Source organism: Leptodactylus fuscus, chromosome 7 (assembly GCF_031893055.1).
Source record: "Leptodactylus fuscus isolate aLepFus1 chromosome 7, aLepFus1.hap2, whole genome shotgun sequence".
NCBI classification, from domain to species: Eukaryota; Metazoa; Chordata; class Amphibia; order Anura; family Leptodactylidae; genus Leptodactylus; species Leptodactylus fuscus.
Window position 1 is genome coordinate 78,925,565 of NC_134271.1, and position 14,821 is coordinate 78,940,385.

Genomic DNA, 14,821 nt, shown 5'->3' on the forward strand with positions numbered 1-14,821 from the left:
GGTAAACACTATACTGTGTGGGAGACATGTGGCCTCTAAATTCGGCAAATGTTGGTTTCAGTCAAAACAAACAAACTACTGATTTAAATGGAACAAGTTGTCTTGAAAAAGCAGGAAAGTGTTGAGCTTAGAATTTGCTACCAACCTAACTATAATAAGAAGTGCTACCCTTAGAAGAGCACAACCTTCAGCATCAATGGGCAAAGCAAAACTTACTGGATGAAGACCCTGAAGAAGACAAGAGAACACGGCCAATGCAGAACAAAATGTGTATGTCTATGTGGAGAAATTAACATGGAGGCAAGCACAACCATCTGACAGACGAGGCAACTACAGAAACTAGAAGGGCCACAAGATACGAAGACCTGTTAGGCGGCAGGGTTACAAATTGTAGGCAACACTAAACATTAGCATTACTGTATTAGCATTATTGTATTTTCAGGTTATGTACATAAAGAACAGCAACTACTAAAGGAGTATAACTAATGACTTCTGATCAATATACCGGAGGGTTAGCTATCTTGCCTACCTCTCGCTCACTCCAGTTCTAACTGGGACACACTTTACCACTATAGGTACCATATTGCATATGAGAAGTTCTCTTCTCCTTCGACCTTCTACCCACTGTAGTTCTACATTTTCAGGTTCATGTTTCTCCTTCTTCCACAAAATTATACAATGAGGCTATGACATCTAATCATGGCATCAAATTCGGGAATTTAGTTTAGACTCCTTATGATCTAAAGCAGGCTACCATGAGCCATCCACAAACATTCTTGCCTAGGCACAATAGAGCATTGCATCACCTTCTGCCCGGCAGAAATTGTTAGTAGTAGCTCTTTTAAGCTTGCAAGGACACTGGACTCCTAGAGAGAAAGAAGAGTCATTGAAAGTCTCACTACTCCAAATCTAAAAATGTAAAGATTTATTTCAGATATTAGTGTTACAGGAGCCTGTGTCAAGTTAGGCAGTTATTCAGAGAGCTCTTAATCCATCATCCATGCCTGGTCCTTGCTCCCATAAGTTGCGTACTGGAGACAGGAAGAACAGTCCCTGTCATGGCACCAGCTTGTTCCAGTTAAAATGTCTAACCCTTTGGCTCCAGGGTCAATAATGGACAACCATTTGTACCTCATTTGTTCATAAGTCTCTTAAATTCTTTTTTGTCTTTGCCATTTTCAGTTCAAGATGACCTGTCAATACCCAGACGATTTTCTAAACCCGAATACCAACAATTCTTTGCAGGAATGCATAAAAAGTCCTTGGAGGCAGCCGATGCAGTCCAGCCATCTGAGAGAGAAGTACCAGCAATACCCAGCCAGCCAGAGGTTAGTGAGAGGAGAGAAGCTGATCACCCAAGCTCCATCTCTGAGGAGGAACTTCGAGAGAACAGCATTGCTGCCCTACGAGCGAGAGCCCAAGAACACAGTGCCAAAGTCCTTCAGAGCACGAACTGTGAGACTCCTGTGAGGAAGCAGGACAGGGACGAGGAAGATGAGGAGGAAGGACAGACACAGGGTGAAGCCCTGAACCAGGAAGAATGCAAGGCTTCTTTCTGACAGACTTGGAAAGATCTGTGTCCTCACATGGTAGAACACATGATAGCATGCATGTGATGGACAGAAGAGCAGGAGGTGAATAGTTGTAAATACTGTACAGGGACATTACATATTTCATTAGGTTTGACTTGGTGTAAAATAAAGATGTATGTATATACTCCTGTCCTGTCTGCACACAAGCTACTTGCATCATCATGTATAAGTGTGAAAGATTCACCTTTGTCTGTTCATGCATCCCGACGCTTGCAGCCGTGGAGTATTTGAGGAAGTATGTGTTGTTATGTAAACTGTTCCATGGATTGCAATAAGGGCAATCCATGGAATACATATATATCCTAGTTCTGAGAAATAATGCAGTACATGACCAGTCAGTCTGTAACTGTATGAAATTACAGTGAAGGATGGTGGATAAGTAATGTACAGTACAATGAAAGTTCAGTTTTTGGTACTGTAGTGCTAACAACCAGTCCTAACAGTCTTTTCTTATTGACCAATGTCTGAGGGCTGCTGCTTGGTTAAATGTTTTAGGTCCCATTGTCCACTAGGTCCAAGCTTCAACTCCAGGTCATGAAACTGCAAAGAAAGAAAAGTGCTTATGAAAGGTGCCAATACTGTTTTAGAACCTGCACAGAAACACCAGAATAATCGTTGTGCATCTTGATCTGCCTGAACTCACATTTTAGGAGCTATTCATGCAGAAATACTGATAGTTTAAATGGTTACTGTAATATTACCAAAGTTTGCATACATGAATAGTACAGTCAATAAGAGACTTTGTAATAAGTCTTCATTCAAGAAAAGAGATGGGTACAGGGTAGCATTCAACTACTACAGCTCAGGACAGGTGCACGTTCACTATGGGAACTGACCAAACTCCCCAAATTGTAGTTTCAGAAAAAAGTTTTGTGTTGGCACTCAAAATTCTATCCGCCAAGTGTTTTATTCACAAAGTCACATAATACATGATGTGTAGTTCAAGTATCCATAGTTGCCAGATTGTATAGCTATATTGCATTGCATTGCATTGTGTATCTTTGTGAATAAAACGGTTGGCAGATATAACTCTGGAGTGACGCCACAAAATATTTTTTGTAATATGTCTTATAAGAGACAAAATGAAAATCCCTGCTGTTTCTTGAGATGCACAGTGGGTCATGTCTCAGAGATTACAAAAATGAGCAAGAAGCACAATATATAAGAGAAGAACAATGTAGAATAGAAATGATCAGAGCCAAAGCATATTATTCACATTAGTAAATCCCTATATATGTCCTGCATGTTCTTGGGACTACTTCTGAGAGAGAGACAGTTATAGAGCTGATTCTCCTTTAAGTACTGTGTGGCGAGTATTGCAGCTAGTCTCCATTCACCAGCTCAGAAAGAACTACAATCTCCGATTACAGCATGCAGAGGGAGAAAGTGCTATAAATGGCAGAATGGAAGTCATATAATGACCAGAAATAGTGTTACTTGGACCAGTCTATTTTGAAAGGTCAAATGAAAGGCTGGATAGACATGTCTATAAATCATCTGTATTCTTTGGGGTTTGTTGCAGCATATAATCCTGACCTGAATGCAGGTATAATGCCTTGAATTGGAAGTTTGGGTTGTTAGAGCAGTAGCTCAGACAGGTTTTGTAGCTGTATTAAGCTATATTATAGCTGTGTGAATCCAGTATTAAAGGGATTCTATCATTAAAAAGACCTTTTAAACTAAAAGCACGTAGGAATAGCCTTTATAAAGGCTATTTATCTCTTACCTTTATCTTGAAGGTCCTTGACATCATTTTTGACTTTCTCTTCTTTATGCTAATTGTGCTCAGAAAGCACAGGGGGCGTTCTCCCTGAGCACAGCGTTGTCATCCATCCAGTGCTGCCTTTCTTCTGCTCAGTTAGCCATTCTCCTCTCTTCTTACAGGAGACCACCGCAAAATAGTGACAGAACATGTGCAGTTGGCTGTTCCGTCAGCCATTTTGCGGAGGTCTCCTGTAAGAAGAGGATGACAATGGCCGATGGAGCAGAAGAAAGGCAGCACTGGATGACAACGCTGCGCTAAGAGCACAGGGGGAACGAAGAGAAATTTAAAAATGGCTGCATCGACTTCCAAGTTAAAAGTAAGAGATGAATAGCCTTTATAGCCTTCTACGTATTTTTAGTTTAAAACGCGTTTATGATTGATAGAACCCCTTTAATAGGTTCACTCTTTACTCTTCCCTCCCATCATTTACCTCTCTGAGGCTGCGCCTGTGTCCCACGCTGATCAGTGTCATTCCCAGCTGTCTGCAACGTGTGTACAACTCCACCTCGGCATCCTCACTCAATGCACTACTAGCTTCATCCAGAACTGACAAAATAGTGAAAGAAAAAGTCATCCCTATGTGTACTATATAGATTGCTATATCCAAAGATCAACGCACACCATCTGATTGCTGGAGGTTGCAGTGCCACTTAAAAGACTACTTCCATAATTTTTTCTCGCTCACCTGCATATTTTGGCTGCAGATAAAACAATCGAGAAAAAGCCAAACGCTGCATTTCTCCAGGTGACAGAATCTCTGACCTACACAAACACAGAACATATAACGCAACGTAGTCACTGCACACAACATTATCAGGCATGTAACAAGCATGAGACTCACCACTTCCATTCCACTTTATGGTCCAGCCCCCCTGTTCTGCTCAATAAACATGTCTGGAGCATAAAAGTACAAACAGTTAAGGGACTGCAGTATGAGATCACACTGTCATTTGTGATCGGTGCCTCGTGTGTTATATGGGTGAGGCCTATAGAGGACAATTACTTAAATATGTAGGTACCCACTCCACTACAGGAAGCTATGGTAGACGATCTACACAATATATTCTGTAAGTGACATATGCAATATGATCACAAACGTATATAGGGTAGAGACTGATCGAGTCATGCATATGAAATATAAGGTCACTTACCAGTCCTGACATGTCCAGTGACCTCAGGATTCTGTCATCATCAACCTGACCTGAAGGAAGAAATATTTGAGGAATTAGCAGCATAAATAGGAGGTAGCTATAGATACTACACACCAGGGTAATAAGACTGCCCCCATGACACCAAGAGATATATTTTAGGTCTGCTGGAGGGAATGATGTCTCCTGCACCAACATGGATATTTACTGCATTGTGAAGCATAAGATGAAGCAACATATCAAAATAAAACATGTCATTGCTGCCAAGTGAGCGGGAAAATAACCATAAATGCTCTCACCAGATTTTGGGTAAACTTCTTTCAAAGGATAAATGACCTAAAAAAAACCAAAAAAAAACGTTACTGGTCACTGTCGTCTACTGCTGCTGAGTGTTCCCTTTTCATTGGTTTAGAATAATAAAATATATGACTGTTGATGTGAAGAGAGTGTGCTACACTCCACAATCACAGATATCTGCAAAGCACTATAGATCTGCTATTGTGAACGTATCTCACCTGCTCTCTCAAGCTTCCATCACTCAAGAATGGTTTCTGGGGAAGGAACAACACACCACGAGGGCCAAATGGAGTGAAAACACAAACCCGACCTAAGGGGTTAAATCACCGTAAGACAAAGAGCACATGTGAAACAGCACCTGAGACAGCAAAAGAAGGTTTAGACCACTCAGAGCAAGAAGGTGAAAGAAACAGGGTACACGCCCTGGCATAGGAGTCTCAGGAATGACTGTGGATGCAATACTGTATTCATTCATTAATACTGCACCCAGCTGCTGCTTTGACAACTCTAATTACTAGTCCACAATGTAACCTGAGCACTGGCACTAGAGGAAGGGGCGATACTAAGAAAATATATTATAAACAATACAGAAAATGAGATCAGCTATGCAGCAGAGGTGTGTGAACACTAAATATTAGTTTCAATAGTTGACAGTGAACCATCATGAATGGTTGGCGATCAGTTGCCAAAACATTGGGGGGATAATTGAAGCCTTCCAAATCTGTCATTACTTGGGGTCTAAAACTAAATAAAGAGTACAAAAATGTACACAAGTTTAACCTGTCTCTTTCCCAATTACATATAAAAATAAATTGCAATAAATTAGACATCCCCTCTTCCTAAAGTGCCTAAAAGGGGTTATTCATTTTCTAATATTGATGGTCTAACTTTAGGATAGGTGATCAGTATTAAATCTGCAAAGGTCTGACAGCCCTGGCCCTTATAGATCTATTGTTTGGGAACAGTGTTGCAAACTGTAGCAGTGGCTTTAGGTACTAGAGCGCCCCAATGAAGTCTATGAGGCAGCAGTGCTGTGCCAAAACCTGACGCTACAAATCAGTAAATAGAGTGCCCTTTGGCATGTAAACATTACCAAGAGCTGTGCTGTCCCTGTACAGCTGATCTGCAGGGTTCCCGCTGTTAGACCTTCACAGATTTAATACTGATGACCTAACCTAATGATAGACCATCAATATTAGAAACTAGATAGCCCTTGAGCTATAAAATCTAATACTACTAGTCTCATGTGGTGAACTGCATAGCAAGAAAAAGATAAAAATGTGCAAAATGACATTTTTTTGTCGCTTCACCTCTGCAAAAAAAACTGAATAAAAAGTGATCAAAACTTCATACACCCCCCAAAATGCTATTAATAAAAATTACAATTTGCCCAGCTGAAGAACCCTTACACAGCACTGACATGGAAATATAAAAAAAAAAAAAATAATTATGGGTGTCACAATATGGGGATGGAAATTTCTTTTTTCAAACTTTAACATTTTTGTTGAGTATTATAAAAAAACATAACAAAAACTAGATAAATTTGGTATCACCATGATCGTACATAATATGTATAACTTGTCATTTTATCACAAGGTGACCGCCATAAGAATGGCGCAATTTCAGATTTTTCCCAATTCCTCACCATTTTCGACAAATTGCATGGAATATTAAATGGTGTCTTTACAAAGACAGTTTTACAAACAAATATAAGCTTAAATGCAACTGAACAGTAAAATCAAAGTGAGGGAAGACTGAGTGAGTGAGACATATAGAGGGAGTTACCACGCTTGGGGTTCCACAGTCCTGCTAGAACTCTGAGAACAGAGGATTTGCCACTGCCAGTTTCTCCGGTGATCAGTAAGTTGCTTCCTTCTTGGACTTGTAAAGTCAGGTTTCGGACAAGTGTGCCATCTGACCCCGGCGCTGTGATTGTGACATCATCCAGCACAAATGCTGCATCAAAGGGCTTCTGCTCATTTAACCTTTAAAGACAGCAGACACATTTTAGGCACATATCAAACCCAAGAGTGCAGAGACAACAGCAGCATCATATCTTACTCCTCTTCATCTTTATCCTTTTCCCTCTGCAAGATAGTTCTCATTACTTCATCTAGCTCAGCAATCCTTAAAAAAGACAAAAAAAAGATCATAAGTAACACAAATCACATAGACAACATCCAGCCGACCCCTGACAATTCTCACCGGTGGGTATATCCAGCTACATCACAAAGGCTGCTGGACAGATCAATGATTTGACTGAAGCAGTTTACCAGGTAAATGGAGACAAAGGCATTCTGTGGGATGAGAAAGCAGGAGTGAGAAACAGCAAAGAACATGGGAAGAAGGTAGGTGAGAGGAGCAATCTTCACCTTACTGATGAGTTCACTAAGTTCAGCGGCGCTCATGTCTCTGTAGACTCCAGCAAAGATGGGCACGGCAATGACCATGTAACTAAGGATCCCGCCCAGGTAATCAAACGTGTTTGTTCCAACTGCCAGGGAAAAATGTAAGTAAGCTCAACCCTCCTATGTCCCATGGCTGGCACCTTCTGCTTATACTTACAGTAGAGCCACAGCTCCTGGTTCATAAGCTCCTTCTGTGCACCGATGAGATGCTGAAGTCGCCGGGCCGTCCTGGAGTGTTCCACTGTTCCTGCCCTTATAAAACAAAAAAGTGGCAAATCTGCATTAGTTTATATACATGATGATGGAATATCTCATAACAATATCAAAAGAGCACAAGGAGAGCCATCGTGTGGGCAACACTATTCATTTCTGACATATAGCTCATGTTCCAGCACAATGCAGATCAGTAGGGCACCTACCTGGTGAAAGCTGCAGCTTCGGCATTCACCCGGATCTCTACGTGCTTGAAACTGTGGGAGATAAATGGTCACAATATAATAAGAAAATTATCTGAAGTAGTAGACGAGCCATTATAGACATGGAAATAAATACTTCAAAGATTCTTATAGTCTTAAAGGAGTTATCTGGGAAATAAAAAGCTGTTGTATTCACTGCAGTTCACGTGTACCCTTGGTAAGATACACACTGCTCACTGTCAATATGTGTCTGAGGATGTTATCGCAATGCCTAGGGTGGGGGACAGAAGTCTTCTAGTTAGGTTACCTCTGTGAACATGCTATCAATGCTATATTTCACAATATGATAGACTTTGAATAAAGTAGATATGTTGCTGCACCTAAACACAGGACGCTTGATCCAAGTTCTCATGATTGTTATAGTACAACAAAACTTTCTCATTTACATCCAGAAGCCGAAAAACAGTCATGACAGAAATTTATTTACTGATGAGAAGACAGAGACACCTTTTATGCAAGAACCTCTAAGAACCAAGTACAACATGATCCATCATACAGCCAACTCACCGAAAATCCCCTTCCAGTTTCTCCTGTTGTATCAACTTTGGGATAACGGGGCCCATCAGAAGCCTGTTCAGCATAGATCCAATGACAAAGTAGCCAAATATGGAGACTGGACCCATCCAACCGGTACTGAAAACATGCAAGAAACATGAAAACAATATGCCCTAACAGTCAGCGTAATATATTTATATAGACTTCATAGCACTGACAGACCTGATGGCACATTGATACGAGTAATACACCAGTGTGAAAGGCGTGGTTAAAAGCTTGCTGGCTACAGTGCCAATTTCCCGGCAAAGACGCTCAACATCTTGAGTCATTCGTTGGTCCCTGCAAGAAATACCGTAAGAGATAAGACCCATTTAGAAAGTTGTAATACTTCTGCATGTTAGAGTCTGTAATACAGCTGTATACCCTGGCCCGAGATATGGTCTATTAACCCAAATTAACAGCAAAACGGAACTCTAAATTCAGTTTATTAGACCCCCAGTCAGGCCAGGATTTGGACTTTTAATACGGACACTACATCTTAATAAGTGATCTCTCAGTCATCCACAGTGACGTACGGGTTATCCACATGTGGGTGCTCCACGCTCAGTGTGTAGTAGACTTGTTTAGTGAAGTAGGCTTGGTGAAGATATTCAGTCAGAACCTTCCGACAGTTGACGTAGACCAGCTTACCGATGTACTGCTCCATGCTGCGCAGCTGTGGAGACAGAGCCATTATTGGTGCAGCAATGCAGTGTGTTACAAAGGCCTCACATTGGTTATTTTGGGAATAAATTAATTTGAGATTACATGTAGATCCCTTTATTCATTAGTCACAATCTACAGTACATGAAACATTGCAGAACAGTCACCGAATCCTTACAACATGCTTCCAGGCACTATTCAAATTGTTGTTTGTAAATCGGGATCAAATAGCAGATTTACAATGAAAGGTAACACCTCTATTATAAAGCTGAGAGAGAGTGGATAACTCATCTTCTCTTCCCTGAACACATACTATCCAATAGAAGTCATATTGTGAAATCCATGGATATACAGATGCCAAAAAACCCAAACACCCAGCATAGTTACTTGTGGATGAAGAGTACAGTTCTGTCTTCAGAGGACACTAGTTTGCAGAAGACAGCAGGTTGTCTCTGTATGAATCTTCACTATCAGTAGAGGAGGAGCATTCACATACAGTGGTGTAGTGGGGGACAATACTTTTACCATGCATTGATAACAGGGAAGTTATAATTTAATCTAGGATAGTCAGAAATGTTTGTATAAATTTCATCTCTCCACTTTTGTTTAAAGTGGGAAAAGCATGGGCAGAGAAAGGCCTGGGCCTTCACAGCCTGAATGGACTTCTAGACATGTGCCAAAATTGTTAAAGAGAACCTTTCATCAGATCTCTTTAACTGACTTTACAGTTAAAGTTTACAGAAGGGCGTTTCTGACACTTAGCCAGGAACGTCCTTCTGCCTCGCGGCGCCTATCGCGCTGTACTGTGGAGCGGGGAGGAACTCCCCCCTCCCGCTCCTGATAATACTCGTCTATGGACGAGCTGTGTGAGCGGAGGGAGGGGGCGTTCCTCCCCACTCCACAGCACAGCGCGATGGGCGCCGCGAGGCAGAAGGACATTCCTGGCTAAGTGTCAGAAACGCCCTTCTGACACTAAAGCGCTACGGTACCGGGACCGATAGCGCGTTACACCGGGCACAGATCGGGAAAGCCGATAGTGCGCTGAATTCAGCGCACTGTCAGCTTTCCAGCAGTATATAAAAGTGCATGTGCCCAATCTGATGAAAGGTCCTCTTTAAAAGGGGTTCTCCAAGGAGTGTTTCAGTATTTCAAAGTTCAACATAACAAGAAGCTACCCATGTAAACAAATGCAAAAAATGCTAGGAGCTCCCAGAGAAACCCAGAAATCACTGAAAACACTACCAGAGGTATTTGCTTGTACGTATTAACCTATTAATAGCACTAACCTACCTGTATTGAAAATAATTTTTTTCCTGGAAAACCCTTTTAAGCCGAGGCCCCACGGGCTGGAAATGCTGTGATTTGTCTGCTGCGGAAACCACAGTACGGGCTCGCTGCAATTTCCAAAACTTTTGGTAATTGCAGCATGTCAATTATATCTATGGAAACACCGGTGGCTTTCCCGTAGATATAATTATAACAGAAAGTCCGCAGTGGAAAACTCTATGAACTTTCTGTTTAAAGTGCTGTGGGAAGAACCACAAAGCGTTCTTGCCGCGTTTTTCCCCGCAGCACTTTATAGATACGGATCATCCCGTGGGGCCTTAGCCTTAATAAGTAGTATCAATGTATAAAATAGGGGAAAACATAACATTGCACAACATCTAACCACAAAATTACTGTCCGTTATAAGTCCGTTAGCCATAGACTTCAACGTTAATAAAATAACGGACAATTGCTGACCGTTTTTTTCTAACGGACAGAAAAGTGCTGCATGTAGGAATTTTTTTGTCCGCTGGAAAAAAAAAACAGACTTGGGTGTGAACGGACACAAACAGACACTAAACTGACACAAGATTCCATTGAAATGAATAGAAATTCCTGAGGTTCATCTAGTGCCCGTTGCTAAAATCTTGTAACGGACAATAGCCATGGACACTGCTGACGGTCACCAATGGTAGTGTGAATGCCCCCTTATTGTGCATTTTTAAATGTATACACTTTCTCTGTATATAAATTGTGACATTTGTGTATAACTAGCTACTGTTGTTCATGTGTCTTATGTACGCTGTATATAAATTCACTTTATTTTTGTTTTAAAACTATTAATAAATCTGAAATATTTTATTATTTGTGGTTTTATTGTATGATTATAATCTCTTTTTATCATGGGTTTTGCTTTGAGTCAGAGCTAACCTGGAAACCCATGGTTTATCACAAATACAAATACATAAAAAGTGAGTATTGACACACTCCCTACAGATTCCCTTTAAGAGGCATACACACCTTAATCACTGACTATACATGCATACGATGCACCAAAAATAATTAAGATTGGAGTAGTACGTGTCTGTGAATGGCCCCATTGTGTCTCAGTGACGGACCATCCATACATTCACTGATATGTCAAGTAATGTCTGTTGCTCTCAAGCGTCACAAGATGACAGTAACAGACATTAAACACGGGTGGAATCCCTTCCATCAGATGTAAAACACATGACGGAAGGTTTCGTCCATCATGTTTTGGTTTTTTTTACTTTTCTGAAAGAAGAAAATGTCCTGTATGCAGGAGATTTATATCTGTTACAAAAGTAAACAAACATGACAGAAGACAGCATTGTTTACATAGGCTGGTCAGAAGGGGGAAGCAACACTTACCACAGAAATAGCCAAAATCAGCATTATCGCCAGCACAGCCAATTGCCTGAAACTGCTCATATCCTGATCAGACAGAACTCCATAAAACTGGCTGGGCAAAATTCCAACCTGATAAACCACCAGCTGCCCTAGATGAAGAGAGCCAAAGATGAGGATGAGGAAGAGGCACAAAAGATCCCACAACACTTAGATACACACACTGCACTTATGTCCACTAGGCACCAACTGTGTTCATGAATACAAGGCTGCACAAACCTGTCAGTGCCACCATCAGCAATGTCAGCAACATCAGTGTGTTCTCGGACGTCCATCTTGGAAATAGAACTGTCTGCAGTGTGAAAAACCTGCGCAGGAAAAGCCTGTCCAGGCGAGGTCTGTGAAGAGGCCATCAAGTGAGGTGTGGATAACAGTATGTGACCGACACATGAAATAGATCTGTGAGGCTTAGTAAAAATGAAACCAGTGTCTACACAAACTGTTCTGATCTAACCATCCCCTCTGATAGGCTAGGTTCACACAACTGTCATTACAGGCCGTTGCTTGTGTAAGCAGCCACAAGAAAATGGCCGCAGATACGCACAGTAGGCTCTGCACATGCCTAGGATTTTGAAGACCAGCAGCAGAAGAAGACGCAGCGGAGAGGTGTTCCAGAAGAAGATGAGGCGGTGCTGGAGATTTTTCAAGCAGCATTGGGGAACCCCTAGTGCTGCGAGAAAAATAATTTGCGTACCGCTGAAAACCGGGAACATCACCAGAATGGCTGCACGGAGAAGAATAGTCTTTCTTAAAGGGGTATGTATTCCCATGTACATAATCATATCTATATTTGTAGAGAATTAAAAGTTAAACATTTTTGAAAATATAAGCAATTAAAAATTCTGACCTTAGAAAGGTCCTGCATTCATGGTCGTATCCATGGCAACCAATCAAGATAACAGACTGTGACCACAAGATATTTAGAAAAAATCTTTAAAACTCTGCAAAATGTTTAATTACGCTGGGTTCACACCAACGCCTGGACTCCGTTATCAAGTTTGCGTCTTCTGCATGCAGAAGACGGAAACCTGTCATGCTGAGTCCGGCCGTGAGTGCCAGTGAGCGTTTTATGCTCTCCGCGGCGAAACCGTTTTTTTAAAACCGGACACAGAGTACTGCATGTCTGACTCACTGGCACTCGCGGCCGGACACTTTATAAACCCATACCCATTCAAATGAATGGGTTTGAAACATGCCGGCAGGTTTCCGTCTCCTGCCCTGTTTTGTGCAGGAAACGGAAACCTGCGGGCGCAGATGTGAACGAGCCTTTACTTATATTCGCAAAAATTTTTAACTTTTAATTATCTACAAATTTTAAAATAGTTATGTACATGGGAATACCCCTTTAAGGCCATTCCTACATGTTAATATTAATAAATGGGATTCTAATTATAGATTCCCTTTAATAACACCAGAGACCAGAACTCCTATTAATAAGAGTAACCCTGTACATGTCTGAGGTCTCCTGACTGGACGCCTCTGCTATAGATTCTTGTTTTCTCCTGCATTGTCAATCATATTTCTAGGGCACATATCAGTGTATATGATACACACACACACACACACTTTCACATGAGAAAACCACCAGAGCCTGTGCTACCCAGACCTAAACTTACAATGCCAAATCTCTGCCCATACATGTCTGATACTTCAGGTTTACATTTTTTTTAATGTATACATGTGACATGTTGCAGGGCACAATGTGAACATAGACTAACAGTGATTTACACCCAATAACACCCCAACACCCTTCAGAAGCTGCAAACATCGTCCACCTCGTTCCAACCTTTGCTATGCACACCCTCAGACCACATTGACCGCTTACACCCCTAACATTCTCTCACCGGTCCCCCTTTTCTACCCGCAGACTTCTCATTCCCATGATCCTCCGGGGCACAAGCGGCTTCAAAGTCCTCCGAGGAGGGGGCGGAGCTTTGTAGAGCCTGAAGGCTATCAATGTATTAACGCAGCAGTAACGCTCGTTGTTCTCTTTTCTATTAGTTGCTGTAAGTAGGTATTTCGTGATCACGTGTTATTTGGCGGTCATGTGACTACCATGCTGCTCTACATGTACAGGAAGTAGTGAAGAATCCGAGAAGGGCGGGGCCGTTGTGTGTGGGAGGGGGATACGTTACAGTGTACAGGCTGTGTGACCCCTGCTGGAGGGCTCACCATTGAGGTGTATTCGTTACAGTGTACAGACTGTGTGACCCCTGTTGTGGAGGGCTCACCATTGAGGTGTATTCGTTACAGTGTACAGGCTGTGTCCCCTGATGTGTAGGACTCCCCATTGAAGTGTATTCGTTACAGTGTACAGGCTGTGTCCCCTGATGTGGAGGACTCCCCATTGAGGTGTATTTGTTGCAGTCTGCGTGTAGGCAGTGCGGTCCCTGCTGAACAAAAAATGCCAGTTTTAGGTCACAGCTACACTATATACGCGCACTTCCCATTGAAATCAATGGGCTCTGTTTTGAAGCGCCGCACTCGGACACGTGTATACGTGTCTAAATGAGCGGCGTGCTTACGCCGTGTGAAGGGGCCCCTAAGAGTACTTTGTAAGTTCTTTTACCACTAAGATATGGGGGCAGTTGAGTTTGTTTCATGTATTTAAAAGGAGTCACCAGAACAGTCGAATTGAGTATTGAACTATAAGCACAGTAAAGTAACCAGGGTTTATGTAAATCAAGTGGTTTTTCTTCTTCCCAATTGATGCCTACTGATGCTGAGCTATCAGATTTTTACTGATATGCTAATGTCTGGTGCACTGACAGGGTTACCTTTGCTCTCACTGCACCAAAAAGCTCGAAAAGGAAGCAGAGAAGTGTTTTATTCAGATGAACCCCAGATATTTAGGTTTAGAAGTCAATATGGATTGTTCTAGTAACAGACACCCTTTTAAATGTGTTATACACAGTTGACCTATACTTAGGATAGGCTGCAAATATGTTGGGGTCTAACTTCCAGCACCCTCACAATCAGCTATTCACCTCAACCACTGGAACCACTTAACTTAAATAGTTGCTGCCATACAGAGAACAGAGCTATGCTTCTGGCTCTGTTAGTTTCGGCACCTGCCACAAACAGCTGATCAATGAGGAAGCTGGCTGTTGGACCCAGACTAATTTGAGCTAGTCAATCTGAATATCAATAACCCAGATAATGCACATATTTATTCTGAGGTCAGTGTCTGCCACCTTCCTTTATGTTCTGTGTGGCTGAATCCAGTACAGAGAAGTATCACACA

The 14,821-nt window shown here is 41.8% G+C and overlaps 2 protein-coding genes across 4 annotated transcripts in view; one reads left to right on the plus strand and one right to left on the minus strand.

Annotated features, from left to right (window-relative positions):
* The window catches only part of VSX2 (visual system homeobox 2), a 31,924-nt gene extending 30,365 nt beyond the window's left edge, over window positions 1–1,559 (plus strand). The window contains exon 5 of one of the 2 annotated variants that reach the window (XM_075282277.1): window positions 1,183–1,559. In XM_075282277.1, the coding sequence (XP_075138378.1) occupies window positions 1,183–1,559 (377 nt within the window). The remainder of the gene's footprint in view (window positions 1–1,182) is intronic. The other variant, XM_075282278.1, reaches the window with a different exon arrangement.
* ABCD4 (ATP binding cassette subfamily D member 4) lies at window positions 903–13,618 on the minus strand. 2 transcript variants are annotated; one of them, XM_075282276.1, is made up of 19 exons: window positions 13,422–13,618; window positions 11,797–11,915; window positions 11,542–11,669; window positions 8,757–8,896; window positions 8,404–8,520; window positions 8,194–8,319; window positions 7,630–7,680; window positions 7,368–7,462; window positions 7,175–7,296; window positions 7,008–7,099; window positions 6,864–6,929; window positions 6,588–6,787; window positions 5,021–5,112; window positions 4,805–4,841; window positions 4,509–4,558; window positions 4,199–4,251; window positions 4,043–4,119; window positions 3,788–3,903; window positions 903–2,132 (listed from the first exon to the last, which is right to left on the minus strand). In XM_075282276.1, the coding sequence occupies exons 1-19, from the start codon at window positions 13,457–13,459 to the stop codon at window positions 2,043–2,045; spliced, it is 1,809 nt and encodes a 602-aa protein (XP_075138377.1). In that variant the 5' UTR covers window positions 13,460–13,618; the 3' UTR covers window positions 903–2,042. The 2 variants fall into 2 exon arrangements, 1 of the variants encoding a protein (XP_075138377.1); XR_012717246.1 differs by lacking the exon at window positions 4,199–4,251 and having other exon boundaries at window positions 2,099–2,132.
* Window positions 13,619–14,821: the final 1,203 nt, after the last annotated feature.

Coding starts and splice junctions, on each gene's coding strand:
- ABCD4 (XM_075282276.1), bottom strand. CDS start 13,459: ATGGGAATGAGAAGTCTGCGGGTAGAAAAGGGGGACCG. Junction 6,930..7,007: donor GTAGCTGGATATACCCACCG/GTGAGAATTGTC, acceptor GTCTTTTTTAAG/GATTGCTGAGCTAGATGAAG. Junction 4,842..5,020: donor ATGGAAGCTTGAGAGAGCAG/GTGAGATACGTT, acceptor GGTTTTTTTTAG/GTCATTTATCCTTTGAAAGA.